Source organism: Doryrhamphus excisus, linkage group LG19, assembly GCF_037039965.1.
Source record: "Doryrhamphus excisus strain RoL-2023G ecotype Guam linkage group LG19, RoL_Dexc_Guam_v1.1, whole genome shotgun sequence".
Classification (NCBI taxonomy): domain Eukaryota; kingdom Metazoa; phylum Chordata; class Actinopteri; order Syngnathiformes; family Syngnathidae; genus Doryrhamphus; species Doryrhamphus excisus.
Genome location: NC_136375.1, coordinates 9,426,095 through 9,439,337, shown reverse-complemented (window position 1 = coordinate 9,439,337; position 13,243 = coordinate 9,426,095). Strand labels below are relative to the sequence as shown.

At 42.6% G+C, this 13,243-nt stretch overlaps 1 protein-coding gene across 3 annotated transcripts; it reads left to right on the top strand.

The window, feature by feature from the left end:
• The first annotated feature begins 1,590 nt into the window (after positions 1 to 1,590).
• Positions 1,591 to 12,705, top strand: LOC131107451 (adenylate cyclase type 8). Of its 3 annotated transcripts, XM_078799278.1 has the most exons (22): positions 1,591 to 1,710; positions 1,833 to 2,210; positions 3,599 to 3,806; positions 3,886 to 4,626; positions 4,712 to 4,861; positions 5,624 to 5,754; positions 5,933 to 6,044; positions 6,123 to 6,250; positions 6,346 to 6,504; positions 6,581 to 6,815; positions 6,888 to 7,058; positions 7,162 to 7,262; positions 7,339 to 7,540; positions 8,766 to 8,858; positions 8,949 to 9,109; positions 9,180 to 9,261; positions 9,352 to 9,510; positions 9,631 to 9,777; positions 10,892 to 10,984; positions 11,057 to 11,171; positions 11,328 to 11,530; positions 11,684 to 12,704. In XM_078799278.1, exons 3-22 carry the CDS (start codon positions 3,654 to 3,656, stop codon positions 11,891 to 11,893), a joined length of 3,546 nt encoding a protein of 1,181 aa, XP_078655404.1. In that variant the 5' UTR covers positions 1,591 to 1,710; positions 1,833 to 2,210; positions 3,599 to 3,653; the 3' UTR covers positions 11,894 to 12,704. The 3 variants fall into 3 exon arrangements, with proteins under 3 accessions (XP_078655404.1, XP_078655406.1, XP_078655405.1); XM_078799280.1 differs by having other exon boundaries at positions 3,886 to 3,975; positions 10,892 to 11,171; positions 11,684 to 12,705; XM_078799279.1 differs by lacking the exons at positions 1,591 to 1,710; positions 1,833 to 2,210 and having other exon boundaries at positions 3,603 to 3,806; positions 11,684 to 12,705.
• Positions 12,706 to 13,243: the final 538 nt, after the last annotated feature.

Genomic DNA, 13,243 nt, shown 5'->3' with positions numbered 1-13,243 from the left:
CAAAAGTGTCAGCCTGTTTTACTTGAGCGCCAATGACCATCAGCTCATTAGTGCCCAGCCAAAGTACTTTGCCTTAATGCTAATTAGCTTGGAGGGGCTTGGCAAGTTCACAGGCACTCGATCTCTTTTCACAATAACTTCCCATTCGGTGCGGACTCTTTCACTCTCATGTCTAACGATGGCACTAAAGCTTCATTTACTCTGAACTGACATTGCCTCGCACCAATTTATTTATCCTGCCTCGTTAGCTACTGTATGTTCCTTGATGTAACTTACATGGTAAGGCCTACCATACCATACATGCTTGCCAGTTGTCATGTTAATGAGACTGCAGCTATAAGTGAGCTAATTGCCTTAGACCCTGAGGGAATCTATTATTAGATGTACACATAGGAGCCACTGGTCTGAACGAGTGTACACACTCACGTGGGGACAGACTGGAACTCATTTGATCAGTCTAAGGGGCTTTGTGTGTTTCCACAGCTAAGAAAGTCTCAAAACTGTAACCAGCTTACAGCCGTGGAGATCATGTTGATGCTTTCTGCCCAGCGAGAAGACATCATCGTCATTGTTAATAATAATCCACCACTCATCCCTTTTTACCAGGGGAGTCACTCGGTTCTGATGACGGGGGGGGGGCTTGAATTATATGAATGAATGTAATGAATGAATGTAATATATATGAATTAATGTAGTAGACATTCAAAAAAATAAATAAAATAAAATAACGAACAAGAACCGAGATATAACTTTTCCACTTTTTGACATTTTTTTGATGTAGTAGAGATACTCAATTGTTTTTGTCTATTATGATTGCTATCATCATTTTTCTTCTTCTGATTATTACTACTAGTACTACTACTAGTAGTAGTAGGCTAGTAATAGCCTGCTTATTGGCTTGCTTATTAGCCTGCTTTTGCCCTATTATATTGAATTTGTCAGATATTTTTTTTGTAAAAAAAAAACTCAATAAAAAATATCAAATTATTTAGGGGGACTATTGCTGAAGCCCCCCATAAAATAGGCCTAATGACAACACTGCTTTTTACATTTCACACCGTGAATATTCATTCATTCATTTTCTACCGCTTATCCTCATGAGGCTCGCAGGGGTGCTGGAGCCTATCCCAGCTGTCTTCAGGCGAGAGGCGGGGTACACCCTGGACTGGTCGCTAGCCAATCACAGGGCACATATAGACAAACAACCATTCACACTCACATTCATACCTATGGACAATTTGGAGTCGCCAATTAACCTAGCATGTTTTTGGAATGTGGGAGGAAACCGGAGTACCCCGAGAAAACCCACGCATGCACAGGGAGAACATGCAAACTCCACTCAGAGATGGTCGAGGGTGGAATCGAACTTGGATCTCCCGTGTGGCCTGCTCGCTAGCCACTCATCTGCCGTGCAGCCTCTTTTCTCTTATTTTTCCTATATTGGGTAATATAAGTGTGAAGATGACAATGGGGCGTTCTCTTGTTTTTCATGCTCTAAAAAACATTATAATAATTCATTCTGAATTAGGAAAGGTCTCAATTTTCCTGAAATAATGTCCGTCCCTCAAATAAATGTGGTGTTACAATCCAGTACCAACCACTGAATTGCAACAGTTCATTGCTACTGAGACAGTGAAGGAATTCTCCATAGACAAGCATTTGTACAACTAAAGGCCTCCTCTCAAAGAAACGCCTTACTTCCAGTAAAGCGTGAGTACATTGTTTAGACTACATGAAACACACATTTGGCAGAATTTCAAGTGTCAGCCAATCCTCTAATAGATTTGGCTGACTTGGCCCTCGTCTTGGTCCCGGTGACCGCATCTTTACAGGCCAGCGAGAATGGCTGCTGACTAACTAATCCTCTTTACACTCCTCATCGCTGCAGCGTTGCTTCCTGCCAGTTATGGACTTCCTTTCAAAACAGACCAGGTGGTGACCTACAATCCTGCCGGAACGGCTCTACGCGTCTTGGCTGCATATTTGTCCTCCTTCTTTATTGGATAAAAGTCCCATGTCTCGCTTGTGGAGCTATGTTTATTTAAAATGTATTTTTTGTTTTCTGGATTATGCCTGAACTTTCTCATCCCTGTGTGGATCATACATGTATGCAAAGGGATCGTCAAAAATGGATTGTGATGGGCCGTCTGCATGTAGCATGGCTAAAACCGAACACAAGGAGCTAATACGCAAAATGCTGAACATTACAGGTCAGTCTGAGGGTTTTATATAGCCACAGTTTGTGCTTACCCATAGATGATAAAGTGTAAATAGTCTGTAAACTAAAAATCTAGGACAATGTTATATACTTGTGAAAACTGTTTTGCTGTGGGATTGGGATTAAGTTTTCTTCCTTATGACCATATTTAAGAGTTTTTTGGCATGTCCACAATTGAAGCTGTGGGAATCAGACCTATGACCTGCAGTAGGAGTGGGGTTGGCGTCACCATCTAGCGCGTCAGAACCACCTGGAGGAGTTTAACTCAGGAGCATTAGCTAGCTCATGTCTAAATCTGGCCACCAGATCACTGGTTGAAAAGCTTCTGGATGCACGTGGACACAAGCAGGTGGTGGTCCGATCTGGTGCTCTGCATACACAGTTCTAGCCCCCTTAGATCAGGATATCAAGGATGGGGATATATGGGAATCTTTTAGAGCAGGGGTCTCAAACTCAATTTACTTGGGGGCCATTGGAGCTAGGGTCTGGGTGAGATTGGGCCTCATCAGGTTTTCCCAAAAAAAAAAAAAAACGCATTTATTAAAAACAGAAAAATGAATAAACTTTGCTTTGGTTCCGATTTTCTACAAGAAAAGCTCTGCTGATAAAACATTCCACTGTTCTCAAATATCTTACTTTTTATTTTTCTACACAAAATAAGATGAAAAATAAATAAACAAATCAAGAATAAAGACAATCAATCAGTAATAAATAAATAAATATAATAATAATAATAAAACGGCAAATAATAAAAACTTAAGAAACCTCATATAGTTGGTGGGTAGACAAATTATTTTTTCAGATTATAATTAACAAAGCATTATTAGAGCCCTGTAGACATGACAAAACACGACTAAGGTCACATTTATACTCTTTTTATTTACAACATATTGCGCAACTGCAGGGTCTTGAGACACATGCTAACTCGCAAACTAGAGAGCTAGCGACCTAAACGGCAGCCTTCAAGTTATTTTCTTTAAACTTAAATAGCCAAAAACGTACCACTTCCACACGGATAGGGAGGATAACTATTAACAGTTATTTAACCTTTAACATGAACATTAATCAAACATAATAATTTTTTCTGGGTACATGATACCATACAGCATCCATATCAAACTTGCGCGGGCCGCACTAACATTAAACTTTCATATCAAGGCGGGGGCCTCAAACTAGTGTCCTGCGGGCCACATTTGGCCCGTAGGCCGCATGTTTGAGACCACTGTTTTAGAGTGTAGAATCAAGTAAATACTTGCTGAGACCCAATTTGGTCTTGCTGTTGTTGTTAGCCTAAAAGTTCTCAGTCCATAGTCAGTGGGTATAAGGCTCATAAATGAATGAATGTCCGACTTATTTCATCTTTTCTACTGCCACATCAAGGACACCATCTTTACCACATCTGCCATCAACAACTCAAGCCAAGGTTGCCATCGCCATGGTGACCTTTGCTGAGACGCAGATCTCTCCTATGGAGCTGTGCGAGCCACCCTGCCCGACCGCCACCTTGTCCCCCGGCTTGCGGCGTAAAAAGATGTTGTGGCAGAACGCCGTGAAACACATCATCATCCAGCAGGAGCTGAGCGCCCAGGTGAAGCACCATCCCACGTCTGGTTATTTAAGAGGGGTATTTACCAGAACTGATCGTATGTTATTATTTGTCGTGATAGGTGGGTGTGGAGCCGGCACACAAGATCTTTGTGACGGATACCTACATGAAAGAAATCAACAAACAAATCCGCAGCAAGGCCTCGCGTGGAGTCAAGCGACGTTCCTCTACGTTCCGAGTCCACCCTTCACAAATCTGTAGCTCCATAAGCATGCACAGCAGCGTGGCATCAGGTTGGAATGAATACGCCAGCGATGCCGACTTCTTTGTGCACTGGGGCCACATCATCCATGGGATCTATATACCCACCCTGAGACATACCTTTAAGTCCCGAGACCTGGAAAAACTGTACCAGCAACACTCCTCTCACCAAAGACGCAACTCCTTAGCCATCACTAACATCATTGACGCAATGGCCAAGCTGCAGATCCTGGTTCTGTACCTTGCTTTGGCCCCTGAGGAGGTCACGGACCCACTACGAGGCTGCTTGACGTGCATGTTCATGGTGTTTGCGGTGGCGCTGTGCATCGTGGTTTTGAACTTTAAGGGCTCCATGTCGCCAAAGTGGCTCCATTATGCCGGGCTTGCCAGCTGGCTGTCGCAGTCCACGCAGGTACTGGGAGGACTGGCATATGGACTGGAGAAAGACCCGTCGTGGTACCTTTTGTTCACTCTGTTTGCCACATACACGCTGCTGCCCTTACCTCTTCTGTGGGCCATGTGTGCTGGATCGCTGACGTCGGCGTTGCATCTTATACTGGAGATCATATGCTACCGTAACGATCCAGTTCTTTTAAGAAAGGTTGTTCTAACTATCGTCTAGATGCCGCTTAGTTGTTGTACTTTCTGGTTAAATTGAGTGAATGAATCCTTTTTCTTGGTTGCAGGTGTTTGCCAAAGGCCTTCTGTACCTGGGTATGAACACAGCTGGATTCTTCATCCACTACCTGACAGATCATTCACAACGACAGGTGTTTCTGGAAACACGGCGTTGCATTGAAGGACGCCTCAAACTGGAGCAGGAAAACCAAAGACAGGTAGAATGAAGTTCTTTTGTTGACATGACTGTGCATATTTAGTAAGGCAACTCTTTTACTTCTGAACCACCGCACACAAAACACCCAAACTTAGACCCCTTAAGCGAAATCTCTCACTTGTCAATGCGTGCCACAAAACACCCACCCAGGTGTTGAACCACCATGAAATTTGGTACACACCTTTAGACGACCGACAAGCACATGTCTGCAAAAATTGAGCAAGATTGGACGAAAATAAAATGGACCACAGGCGCGACAACATAAATTCCATCCTTCAATGGAACAATGGAGCTTCAGGTTGTGCAGGGGCGTCAAATCATTCAACATGACCATTTGTCTCATGATTACATTATGCTATCAAATATACCCATTGATGATATTTAGCTTTCTTGTAACACCGTTGTGCGGTCGAGTGGTTCGCACGCAGACCTCACAGCTAAGAGACCTGAGTTCAATTCCAGCCTCAGCCATCTCTGTGTGGAGTTTGCATGTTCCCCCCGTGCATGCGTGGGTTTTCTCCCACATTCCAAAAACATGCTAGGTTAATTGGCGACTCCAAATTGTCCATAGGTATGAATGTGAGTGTGAATGGTTGTTTGTTTTTATGTGCCCTGTGATTGGCTGGGTCCAGGGTGTACCCCGCCTCTCGCCTGAAGACAGCTGGGATAGGCTCCAGCACCTCCACGACCCTTGTGAGGATAAGCGGTAGAAAATGAATGAATGAACACTGTTGTATCCTTCATAAATGTTTCTTCCAAACAGGAGCGTCTGGTGCTATCGATCTTGCCCCGATTCGTAGCCTTGGAGATGATTGCCGACATGAGTTCCATGGAAGACGAGCTCAATCCTCAAGAATTTCACAAGATTTACATTCACCAGTATAAGGATGTCAGGTGGGTGCCAAGAGTCGTCCCCTCACTACAAGCAGAATACGTGCTGTTTTGCTGACACTGTGCTTGTTGCCCCCAGTCATTTTTCAGTCCCTGGTGGTGTAATGGTACAGCTGCTACCTCTTAAGGCAGAGGTTGATGGTTTAAGTTGTATCCCTGTTTTTGTTTTTCTTCTCTGCAGCATACTTTTTGCAGATATCAAGGGCTTCACTCTGTTATCCATGAACTTGTCAGCTCAGGATTTGGTTCGAACCCTCAATGAGCTCTTTGGACGCTTTGATCGCCTGGCTGAGGTTCGAACCTGAGCATGTTTCTTTCCTATTGTACATGTACAATACGTATGTACATTCAATATTTTATCAATGTTACAGGAGCACCAATGCCTGCGAATAAAGATACTCGGAGACTGTTACTATTGCGTGTCAGGAGTTCCAGAACCACAGCGTGCCCATGCCCGTCACTGCGTAGAGATGGGGCTGGCTATGATCAACACCATTCGGTTAGTCCGAATAGAGGCTACAGACAGTGGTTGTTATATGTTTACAGCTACTAAGAGATGATACCAAAACATCTCTGGTCACTCGTCAACATCAGGTCTGTACGGAAGCTCCTTAACTTTGACATGGACATGAGGATTGGGATCCATTCGGGCTCCGTCCTATGCGGGGTGCTGGGTCTGCAGAAATGGCAGTTTGACGTCTGGTCTTGGGATGTGGGCATTGCTAACATGCTGGAGGCAGGCGGGATACCAGGGTAAGTGGGTTTTTGCAAGTATAAGACTGGTTTTGGAAACATAATGGTAGATCATCTGCCATTTTCCCTCCAACAGGCGAATCCACATCTCCAAGGCAACCCTGGACTGTCTCGAAGGCACCTACAAGACGGAGGATGGACGAGGAGGGGACCGGAGTGAATTTCTGCGGAGACACAACATTGATACCTTTTTCATTTGTCCCATGGAGGACAGATATCAAGACGACTACAATGAGACACCCAAAGTCCAGAAAACAATTCGAACCTGGAATCCAGAGATTCCATTCGGGAGCGCCATTGACATGAATAGTGTAGGTTTTCATTCCATATTGGTCTCGCTGTCTTCCTGCATTGATCTGATTTGTGTCATGTTTCCCTTACAGATCTTGGCCTCATTTACCAACGGTTCATTACCCAACATATGGCGGTCCACCTCCAAGGAGATTAATGAACGCATCAAACATGCCATCGAGGTTCGAAGCAGTGAGCGTATGCATAAGGAGCACATCACTCCTCTGTCTCTGGTGTTCAAGGACATACACATTGAGGACAAGGTATGGGTGCATTTAGACAACCATGCAAATACAGCAACATACACCTTCTGGAATATTGTGACTTGCAGGGTTGACTTCTAATTCTCTTTTTTGACTGCCATAGTTTTCCCAGATGAGAGATGAAATGTTCAACTCCAACCTGGTGTGCTCCTTTATCATGCTCCTATTTGTCATGGCTGCCCAGGCCCTCATCTCTGCCCCCAGGTCGGAAGACACCAACGCAACTTGTTGTTCATAATGAATATTTTCTCTTATTCCTTTCTATCTTTTTTCCCTGCAGGATGTTCCCAGCCATCCTCCAGTTTTCCCTGTTTTTACTCACCTACATGCTGCTGCTGCTGGTCGTGTTAGCTGAAGAATTCAAGTGGTGCCCCGCTAGACTGCAGCACTTCTGTTGCTGGATCCATGAAAACAACAACGCTCGCAACATGCTCACCCTCACTGCTATTGTCATTAACTTTGCTTTAGCCTCCATGGACATGGTGAGTGCTATCACTAACCAGTGAACTGATGGCTATTTGTTCATTCATCCCACTTAAGCCTAAATTATGCTACAGCGTCGTCGCTATGTCGGCCCATCTTACAACTTCTTTGATCAGTTTATAGCTCTTCAGCGGGCTGGACACATGACCTGCAACTCTTTTTGACTCGCTAATTAACTTCCTACATAGAAGTAAACAACAGTGAGGGAGAAAACCAGACTGTTGTTGGAGCTAAAACTAATTGATGTGGAGCACCAGTCACTTTAATTGTACAGTAGTCCCTCATTTATCACTGTTAATTTGTGAATTTCAACACAGTAGCATTCCTTTGTCATCAAATATTTACATGTTTAGAGTATAGCATTATGGCCTTCTACATATGGTTTCTAATATTATTAGAGCCCTCTGGACATACAATAACACCCCTATGCCTTCCAAACATATAAAAAGGAAGTGACATCAGGGATTAAGAGTTGAGTTTTATCTGGAGTACAGCCACAACAGTACCCCGTGTTATTATGATGATGATGATTATTATTATTAATGTGCGTGCTGTGAGATACTTCAAACCTGTAATAATTGTGTGGTGACGAAAGTCCTTTCATATCTTTAACTGTATTTGTATTTCAGTTCATTACTTTAGTTCATTTAGTCATTGTTATGCTTGAAGATGCCACACAGGAGATCGGGAAGACCTGGGTTCGATTCTCTGTGTGGAGTTTGCATGTTCTCCCCATGCGTGCGCGAGTTTTCTCCGGGTACTCCGGTTTCCTTCCACATTCCAAAAACATACATGTTATGTTAATTGGCGACTCCAAATTGTCCATAGGTATGAATGTGTACATGTGCCCTGGGGTGTACCCCACCTCTCCCCCAAAGGCAGCTGGGATAGGCTCCAGCATACCCCCGTGCCATAGATAATGGATTGCTTAATTTAGGCCAACAATACATAAAAATGGTTGTCGTCAATCACCAAACAGCGGCCATTTATCAATTAAATTTTTGAAAAACGCGATACAGTTTTCAGTATAGTTTTCTAACCACGAAGTGGTGAGGAACGACTGTATGTTTTATTGTACAAATACAATCAAATATAATATGTCGATGAAAAATCCTGTTCAGGAACACTGACAAATGAAAGTATATACCAGCGTAAAAAAAAATAATAATAATAATAACAACAAAAATAAACAAAGAAAACACGTCCTGTTCATTTTGCCTGCAGGTATGGTGCATTCTCACAGACAGAGAAGAGGCTAATATGATGGACAGTGCCAACATGCCTTCACGTTCACTCACTGTGTGTTCTTTCCCGGAGGTAATAATAATAATCATCTAACAACAACCAAAATAGTTTTGTCCATTTTGAGTATTTACCCAAAATCTCATCTTTTTTTTACCTATGCAGGTGTTTGTGCTGAGCGGCGTGATCGCCATGGTGACGTGTGCTGTCTTTTTACGCCTCAACTCTCTGTTGAAGCTGGCGGTGTTGTTGCTGGCGGTGGCCGTCTACTCCTACCTCATCCATCTGGCCTTCCTCTCTCTTGCACGCCACGACATGCTGCACAGGTTAGCCCACTAAAAAGGCTTTTTTTTTTTACAGTAAACACTCACCGACCACAACGTTCCATGTGCACAGATCTCACTATGTCAGAAGGAAATGGACTGCCATTCTTCTCTTGGTCATGTTTATTGTTGCTGTCTTCTACAATGGACGCCAGGTAACTTCTCCATTTCTGGATCTTGTCAATCCATAGAGAGTGGTAGAAAGTAATGAATATACTGTCCTGTACACGCGTTTTGGTCTCTAGTGGGAAGCCACTGCCAGGCTGGACTTCCTGTGGCGTCTGCAGGCTCAGCAGGAAGTGGAGGATATGAGGGAGCTGCGTGAACATAATGAATGTCTTTTGCACAATATTCTGCCCGTGCACGTGGCCAGACACTTTTTGGAGCGTAGCAAGAATGATGAGGTACAAACATTCAACTATATACTTATCATTATAGACTTGATTTACTGTGTTTCTGTGCCAGATAGATGGTGAGGATAATGTGATTTAGAGGATGAATGAAGGTCTGTGTGGTCTTTCTAGGAGCTTTACTCCCAGTCATATGATGAAGTGGGAGTCATGTTTGCTTCCATTGCTGGCTTTAATGAGTACTTTGAGCAAAAAGAGGTCAGACATGAAGGTGTGGACTGCCTACGGCTGCTGAATGAGATCATTGCAGGCTTTGATGAGGTGAGCTTGATAAGTGATGTGAAAACATATCTAAAGTGGAATACCAAATGCCTCTAAGAATGAACAGGTGGGGGCTCGGATTCAGGTAAAGGTAAGGGTGTCACTGTAAGGCTTAGGTATGGTAATAAGGTCGGATTTGGGGTTAGCGTTGGGGTTTAAGATTGGAGCAGATAGGTTTACGGCTAGGGTTAGGGTTGAGTTTAAAGGTAATTTTAGGATTAGGATCAGTGGTATGTCGTTGGGGATAGTGTTAGAGGTAAGGATTATGGTTCGGGCTGTCAAAATAGAGCTGTAACTCATTTATTTCATTCATTATTCCATGTCATTATTTCATTCATTAAGTTCATTTTTTTCGCGTAATTAACACATGTTTTCACGGTAAGCCATGCCTCTCTGTTATGATAACAGACATTATCACATACTACAGTATTAATTGGCCCTGTACCCTAGAAACCACCCATGAATGATACGAGAAAAGGCCGAAATGATACTGTGTCAAAGCCCAGGGCAGTGATACTGATAAAATATAGAGTTTAACCATGTCCAGTATCAGCCCCCGTAGCTGTCCACTCGTGGTATCGTGCCCGTGAAACAACCAATCAGAGAACAGCGCACGAGCGTGAACACACACTATAAATATTCCTAGTGTTTCTCCAGTCACCAAAAAATCCCAAACTTGATTAATAGAACTTTAATTGTCAGACATTGATGAGATAAGACTGTTGATAAAATATTATTGTTGAAATATTTTTGCAATTATTGTGTTTACACTGTTTAGATATAATACATGTAATAAACTGAAAATTTTCTGGAAACAAAATGGTCTTTTGATTAAATAGTACGCGATAATAAGCTCATGATTAAATAGTATGTGATAATAAGATCATCACATGGTTTGTCTGGTATCAGGCCCAGTATCATGCCCCCACGTGCCAGTATCAGCCCTCGACCTTCGGTCTGGCACGTGGGGGCATGATACCTGGTCTGATACCAGACAAACCATGTGATAACCTATAAGGGACACAGTGCAGCATCCCCACATAGTCACACAGAGTCTGACACTCTTGTCAGCGTCTTCTTAACAGCGTGTTTTCATCTCTGCCTCTTTTTTCAGTTGCTGGAGGAGTCGTACTTTGACTATGTAGAGAAGATCAAGACCATCGGGAGCTGCTATATGGCCGCCTCTGGTCTAGCTCCAGACGGACAGGTGGGACAGAGACATTTCTTACCTTCTTTTAAATATGTCTGTCAACTATTCATCGAGCCGTCTCTCCTGCAGTCGTCTATGGATGAATGGAATCACTTGAGTGAGCTGGTTCTGTTTGCAATGGCGATGCAGGAGACCTTGAAGGAGATTAACAGGCACTCGGCCAAAGACTTTCAGCTCCGTGTCGGTAAGAGGCTGACTGTGGACACACTTTGTAAACAGGCGTCAGCTTATATGAAGGTTTATTTAAATAAATACTTCTCATTGCCCGTAAGCTGTCATCTGGTTCCTCTGACTGAGGAATTCAGTGTCTGTAATGAAATCCAGCATTTCTCCGTATTAGGCATTGCACACGGGCCGGTGGTAGCAGGTGTAATCGGCGCTAGCAAGCCTCAATATGATATCTGGGGGTCAACGGTGAACTTGGCAAGCCGCATGGAGAGCACAGGGGTGAGCGGACGCATCCAGGTGCCTGAGGCCACCAGAAAGATTCTGATGGAGTGGGGCTTTTCATTGGAGCTACGAGGAGAAATCTTTGTCAAGGGGGTGAGTGTCTCAAAGTGTTCCTATTGTAGGTATTTCTGGTTTAGTGTCACTTCAAGGAAGGTGCAGCAGCTTGAACTGCCCTGAAGTAGGAGGAGGGCCCCTACTGAAAGTCATACATACTGTTAAACGCGATCACTGATCTTGTCATTGCAGGTAAGCGAATGTCAGGGCAAAGTGCGCACCTACTTCATCAGCACCATGCGCAGCAAGATAGCCAACACTTCTCCAGATGGACGTCCGGGGGGCAGAACCAGTGGACGCATGACCATGGCGGGAATAGTGTTCAGTCTAGTCCAAGCCAGACACAAGGAGAAGCTGAGGGAGACGAATGGGGGCTTCAAGCTGACACGCTGCGCCCTCTAGCGCTGATGGGTGGCAGCTGCTTTCATTCCATAATCTTCCATGTGTATTTGGGCTTGGACAACCCTCAATTCACCATATATTGAAATAATGACAATGTTCTCAAATGGCATTATTCAAAAGCCAATAATAATCTTGCAACAGGTTCTGATACCTTCAAGCCAAACGCACTTATTACCTCAAAACAACCACAATCACCTCACATAGATTTCCAATGGCCTATATACTATATCTAGTGTTTTTTATGGTTTATTCTCTATTTATCTATCTGCTTTTTGTATCTGTATTTTTGTCAGTGTTGTTTTGACATATTCATTCACGTTTTATACACTCTCATTTTATTCAGGACAGACGAAGGAACTGCATTTTAAATGTCCCATATCTCAGAAAATCTACATTTGTTTGCTTAAAATGTCAATTCAAGAGCACAGAAAGTTTTTTTCATTTTTTTTATTGTCAATAGGTTGTCTGAAAGGACCTAATATATATTTTACACTTCTCACATGTGACTGATCTGAATTAGAATGTAGTGGCTAAATAAAAGCCAATGCCTGAAAGACTTCTTAATTAAAATGCAGCACCTATATGATTGAGAACCCTTTTTGTTTTGTTAAGAATTAGTGATAAGATATTTATGTTTAAAATACATAATTTAGGGGATTATTATCATTCTGGGACTGTATTAGTGTTATCACTTTTTTTGCTAATAAAGTCAAATAGATAAAAGGAATAAAAAAGTGATTTTTGTTGTTTGTAATAATTGTGATGTAATATGACACTAAAAGGGAAATAATCAAAAGTATAAGGAAATATGTTTTTTGTTTATTTTATGTATATTTTATCATGATCTAGTACTCGTTGGGACTACACTACCGAATATGCCTTCTGTTATCTGCACTCGATTAATGCTGTCTGCAGCTGGAGCTGCTCGTCCTCTCTCTGATCGTCTATTTATAACAGATGAGTCACCGAGGTGAAATTTGTGCAAATGTTATTAGGTTGTATTCATTAATATTTTAAGGATTAGAATTTTAAAAATATAATTATAAACAAACCAGCCAAGTAAAAAGATTGGTCATGGCACTAGTGATACCGAATACAATTAGAAAGTGTCGTTATTCATAATACAAATATCCACAAAATACATATATTTTAAGACGGAATTGATAATTTTATTATTTAGTTAATATAGAAATCTTGTTAATCTCAGATGATAATTTGATAACTCTTCAAAAGTTACAACGGCAATCCGAAGGAACACTTTTGATTTTCGTTCTGGTGTAACGAAAGTAAGACAGAGTGAACCCTCTCGCTCAAATCCCACGCCCTCTGTGCAAGTAAACACGCGGGATT